Source organism: Gastrolobium bilobum, unplaced genomic scaffold (genome assembly GCF_033153095.1).
Source record: "Gastrolobium bilobum isolate Gb01-03AN ecotype WA unplaced genomic scaffold, APGP_CSIRO_Gbil_v1 utg12345, whole genome shotgun sequence".
Taxonomy (NCBI): domain Eukaryota; kingdom Viridiplantae; phylum Streptophyta; class Magnoliopsida; order Fabales; family Fabaceae; genus Gastrolobium; species Gastrolobium bilobum.
In genome coordinates, this window is record NW_026898413.1 from 205489 (window position 1) to 211447 (window position 5959).

Genomic DNA, 5959 nt, shown 5'->3' on the forward strand with positions numbered 1-5959 from the left:
TAGATAGCATTATTAAGAACAGTGTTCTGAATCCATTAGAATCAATACACTAAAATTTATTCTTAATTTAGGCATACACAAAAAGATAAATTACATTAAGATGCTATCTTCTTAAATGTACGCAATATATCATAAATACACACAATTGGTGCTACTTTCATGTCACTACTAGAAAAGTGAGTATCTTCGACGGAATGAGCCAATATAACATATTGATCTTATTTATTTTAATAAGAATACTCACGCATTTAAAAATCGAAGATTAAATTATAATAGGTGACATGTTCCGTGCGTTATGTTCAGTTGAGATATCTATACAAATGGATTAAATTACATGGTAATATTAGTCACGGATAGGTTATGTCGAATCAATGATATTTGCGTAGCTTGGGTATCGATGATGTATGGCTAGATGTCCCTCTCTATTTATAAGACTAAAATAACATTTTATTGTTGTTGTCAACGTATTGGGAATCTAAATGTTTACACATTTGGAATGGATTGAAAACAATGTTCCTAAGTTGACCAAAATGTACACACATATACATCCTTATGTTTGTCCGGATATATGTATGTATGCAATAGCCATAAAGCCGTGTTATGGATATTATCTCAATGATATGGTGACTAATTTCACAACTTGTTGATCACGAGCACTTAGTAGCGGATTCAGAAATTTTTTTTATGTGTTGCACACTTAGAACAAGGGTTCGCGCCCCCGAATTTATTTTTTAAAGATCATGATCATGATCTAATTTTTACTTTTACTTCAAAAGTAAAGGAAATAATCAACCAAAATTTTAAGGAAATAATCAATAACAATAATTAAAAAAAATAAACACCATAAAAGACATTTGTAAAATATAGTATAATTATAGGGGTTAATCGATCAAAAACTCACCTTTGTCGATGTCTATTTGATCCAAAGTTGACCACTTTTGTTTTAAAAAAAACGTAAAAAAAAATTCCATGTAATTCTCTTTCACTTGACGAAGATTGAATTTCAAGAATCGTTAGATGTCTATTAAGATTTGGAGCTAATAAGGTTTATATTTAAAAAAAAAAAAGACAAAGAAATGGACTAGGATTTAAGCTTTAAGTTTTTAATTGTAGGGATTTGTTGAGTTGGGCCTATCTTTACCTTTTTCCTTTCAATCTTTCTATTTCTTTTTTTTTTTACTTGACCTAAAATCCTAAATCACCCATCCCATGTGAAAAAAAAAATCTCCAACTTTGTGTCTACAAGTGCAGACAAGTGAAACAACTTGGATCCGCCATTGCGAGCACTGTAAGGTTGTTGTGCCTTTGCAATATCTATATAAATAAATTAAAATTAGAGTCTCACGCATGTTGTGATACTAGTTTTGTGAAGGGAGTGTTTGTTTGGAAATGGATCCTCTCATATGGAAAAAAAAATGATATAGTTATGTGAAAAGATCACAATCATACAAAAGTAAATCAACGATTATGATTTCGTAACTACCTATTTTAAATTTTTTTTTCTCTCCTCCTTTATTACCATTGGTCCACCTTTGTATGATTATGATTCTCCACATGACATGGTCATGTGAATTTTCACATGAGAGGATCCAGATCTGTGTTTGTTTACTTAGTTCCTAACCTCCTGGAAACTCAACAACCCTTTCATATACAAATCTTGAACAAGGGGTCAAAGTACAAATTACTATTACCCTTAATATACTGGTAAGTGGAGTTGACAGAAAAATCCTCGTTGTCTATGAAGCACCGACATTTCTCGACACTCCGACACTTTCTACACTCCAATACTCATTGCAAAAAGTTCAAAGGTTACATTGTGTTGTATTTTAAGTTTCAACTATTAGATTTGTTAGATTACGATTACGATTTTATTGAGTTTAATATAAATATTTGGGATATCTTATGTTTCTTTGCAAAATTGATGTATATTATAAGTTTAATTTTATTTTTTTGTTAAATTATTGAATACTAAATATAATATACAATACATAAATTAAAAATATTATATAATATCAAAATGTGTCCTAACGTGTTGAAACTTAACATTTTTTAGAATTAACGTGTCGGAATGTCGTGTCGTATCCCGTGTCCCGTGTCGGTGTCGGTGCAACATAGCTCGTCATCACTAATGAACCAAGTTACCAAGATCAACTTTTTTATGCCAACAATTACTAATAACTAATATTTAAATACTACCATAAGTTTTTGTTGGGATTGTGACATAACTTAATCATAAAATAAGTTTATAAACTTCGAGTCCCCTTATTTTTTTTTTTTTATATATAAAAAAGTTACAAGCATGTATTGTGAAAAATAATTTTTAAAAAATAAATCAATAAGATAACGAAATTAAATATGTTCACTTCAACTTTTTTCTTTTTTAAACAATCACTTCAACTTCTGAAAATTATAAATCTGAATTAATCAAACTCAAACAAGAGAAGTTATATTTACAATTTTTTTTTATACAACCTTTCAAAATCACTTTTGTTATTGTTTGATTAAAATCAAATCAACGATAACATAGTGATATCAAGTGAGAGCTCTTAATTTAATTTTGATTCAGCAATAATAAAAATAATTTTAAGAAATTGTAAGGTAAAGTAAGTCGTAATAACCTTAAAAAAAAAAAGTAACATAAGGATGTTTAAATGAAAATGTTTTTTGGGCCTTGGGCATTATTATAAAGAGGTAGATGGGCTAGTCGCTAGAGTGATTTGAGTAGACCGTATTTGATAATTGGGTTTTTGTGACCTACCTATCCTTCTAAAATCTAAACCACGATTTGATGTGGGTTTTTGTGACGGTGCATTTTCATCTGGGTGTGGTCGTCCCGCACCAGAACATAACGGCGGGAAAAAAACAAAGAAAAAGAATAAAAACGCAAGTGTATGGCGGGAACAACCCTAACTTTTTCTTTCTTACTTTTTCAAATTAAATTTCATTTTAAGCAGAAATATTAATTTATTTAAACAAAACAAACACGAGACTAGACGCAAACAAATCCACCAAACGAGTATTGGAATCATTTTTCTGCAAATGGCGCAGAAGAAGAAGAAAGCTAGGGTTCCCGAAGATGAAGAAGGAATCGAAGCTGAACCTCAAAAGAACCTCTACCAGGTACTACCGTAAATTCATGCTTTGTTTTTTTTTCCTTTTTCTGAAAAAATGAAAAGCAAACAAAAAAATTAGAAACAAAACCGCATTAATTATCAAGCATTTCACCCTTCAAATTCAATTGTTAAACCGCATCTTGTCTATTAGATCATGTTATAGATGTCTAATCGAATATGCGTAAGTGAAGATTCATTATGTTGAAAGTCCTTACTCTCATCCTTTGGTAGAATCTTCAAGTTGAAATTAAAAGGACCACGAACATTTGTATTTTTTTTTGCTTATTTTCAGAAGATTAAGTTTACTCTCTAGATTAGTGATTTTGTTCCCTTTACTTGTTTCACTGTGATATATGACTTTGTTGGACATTGACTCATTGATTGGACTCTTGTAGGTTCTTGGCGTGGAAAGAACTGCATCTCAACAGGAAATAAAGAAGGCGTACTACAAGTTGGCATTGCAGCTACATCCTGATAAGAATCCTGGTGATGAGGTCATTATTTAGGGCTGCTTGACATGTCCATGATCTTTTTGTTAGCTTTTAGGTGTTGGCAGTTGTAATTCCTTGTGTTCATACAGGAAGCTAAAGAGAAATTTCAGCAACTGCAAAAAGTTATCTCAATTCTTGGGGATGAAGAGAAACGGGCCCTGTATGATCAGACTGGTTGTGTTGAGGATGCTGTGAGTGTTTTTGTTTTTTTTGTTTTTTGTTTTGGCTGCTGCAGATGAATTGATAAAGCATAGCAAATTGGATTTCATAATTGGAAATGTCTAAATATAAAGTAAATCCTTATGGTATGTTACTGTTATTGGAGGAAACTATTGTCATATAATAATTCTAGGATCTTGCTAACAAGTTCATTAAGGACACTAGTTGATTAGCCTTTAATTTTCTCTTCTAAATGCTTCTAATTACTTGAAAAAAGAAAGTAATAAATGCTTTTTGAGTTTGCTATATGTTAAATGCTGGAAGATTAGCATTAAGGATACTTGAGCCATGTCCTTTGCATCTACAAGTCATTTATCTTTTCTGAAAATCAGGATCTTGCTGGAGATGTTGTTCGGAATCTTCATGAGTTTTTCAGAACAATGTACAAGAAGGTATATGTTTTAATACATGTTTCCTGTTTCCTAATGCATTGTGGTATACTTGCTTTCATTTACGTGGTTTTGTAATATGAGCTACAGGTCTCTGAAGTTGATATTGAGGAGTTTGAAGCAAACTATAGGGGATCTGACTCGGAGAAAAATGATTTGATTGATCAATACAAGAAGTGTAAGGGTAATATGAACAGGTAGGAAAGCATCGTGGATATGTGATGTGCATGATCCATTTTTGAAGAGGCTTTGAGTTTGATATCTAGAGTTACTTCCCTTTGCAGGCTTTTCTGTTCAATGCTTTGTTCAGATCCTAAACTTGACTCGCACCGATTCAAGGATATTCTTGATGAGGCTATAGCAGCCGGTAAGAATAGTAATTAGATTTTGTTGACTGAGGTTTCAGTCAGACATTTGCTCTACATCTAAGTTTTTCTGCATGAAAAGATATATGTTGACTATCAATTGTCAGACTTGGAATGAAAGTCAATAAGAGGATGGGAGAGCATGCAATTTTTTTACTTCTACGTTTTATCACTGAGAATCAGCATATTAATATAGGCAGTCAAGGCAGACTCCATTACTATATATTATGGAATTTTCTGGGGTCGTTAAGCATCTCCCTGGTTGATTATTGGTTTTCTCTTCTCAATATTCTGTAGGAGAACTAAAGACAACAAAAGCCTACCAGAAATGGGCTAAGGAAGTATCTGAAACCAAACCTCCAACAAGTCCTTTAAGGAGGAGGGCAAAGTAAGTTGATCAAGCAGGGTTTTGCTTACACTATTTATGCTGTAATTTAGGAATGATCCATTGTTTTCTACAGGTCAAATAATCAGTCGAAAACAGACCTGTATGCAATCATTACACAACGCCTAAATGACAGGAAAGACCAGTTTGATTCAATGTTCTCGTCTCTTGTTTCAAAATATGGTGGAGGTGATATGCCAGAACCCTCTGAGGAGGAATTCGAAGCTGCACAGAGAAAGCTGGAGAGTGGAAGATCCTCAAAAAAATCAAAGCAATCAAAGCGGAAGTAAAAAGTATATGTAATTATGTATATAGTGAATTTGTTTCCGCGAACATGACATCAGCTCCTGCTTCTTAATTATCGAATGTTAAGTAGTGGTAGTTCTTTTTTTACTGAACTACTAGGGTGTTGTTTTTAATGCTTAAAGTTAATGTGACTGGTTATTTTCATAACTGAGACAGAACCATTTTACTTGTGAGTTGTGACAGTTGAGTGATTGGTATCCTTTTATAAATGTCTTATATGGATGTTTGTCGTTGCATATGAAGATTCCGTACCAACCTTGCTATGCTCACAATTGGATTTAAATGAAACATCTGTGGCATTTGCTAATCTTCAATGCACTCAGCAAATTTAGGCAGGCTTGAAATCAGCTGTAGGGTAAATACTGGTTTATGGCCTTAACAAATTTTATTGTAGGCATAGATGGTCGCTTTATGTTTGCCTAAAGTGAGATGGCCCTTTTGAAGTTTGGGATCGGCCCATATTTTGCTAAACTAAAAAGTACTTTTAAAGTGAATATTTCTTTGAAGTGTGCATGTAAGGTGTATTTATTCTTTTGAGTTTTAATAGGTTAAGATTGCGATTAGTGAAATAAAAAGTACTTCACAAGCCTTGCAAACAATTCGTCACATCCATTACTTCTTCCACTTTTCCCCTCACTTCATTGGCCTTGATTTCATTAGTGAAGCTCTGTGCAAGAATCATCGTTTTGCA

The 5959-nt window shown here is 32.6% G+C and overlaps 1 protein-coding gene across 1 annotated transcript; it reads left to right on the forward strand.

Annotated features, from left to right (window-relative positions):
• The first annotated feature begins 2862 nt into the window (after positions 1-2862).
• On the forward strand, positions 2863-5252 carry LOC133316028 (chaperone protein dnaJ 6-like). Its single transcript, XM_061517722.1, has 8 exons — positions 2863-3120; positions 3509-3607; positions 3694-3795; positions 4156-4215; positions 4303-4409; positions 4497-4579; positions 4875-4965; positions 5039-5252. The coding sequence occupies exons 1-8, from the start codon at positions 3040-3042 to the stop codon at positions 5250-5252; spliced, it is 837 nt and encodes a 278-aa protein (XP_061373706.1). The 5' UTR covers positions 2863-3039.
• Positions 5253-5959: the final 707 nt, after the last annotated feature.

Bases quoted from the DNA above. Each gene is read 5' to 3' on its own strand.
- LOC133316028 (XM_061517722.1), top strand. From the start codon at position 3,040: ATGGCGCAGAAGAAGAAGAAAGCTAGGGTTCCCGAAGATGAAGAAGGA. The intron at 3,121-3,508 runs GTACTACCGTAA...GGACTCTTGTAG, and splicing joins CTCAAAAGAACCTCTACCAG to GTTCTTGGCGTGGAAAGAAC. The intron at 4,216-4,302 runs GTATATGTTTTA...TATGAGCTACAG, and splicing joins TCAGAACAATGTACAAGAAG to GTCTCTGAAGTTGATATTGA.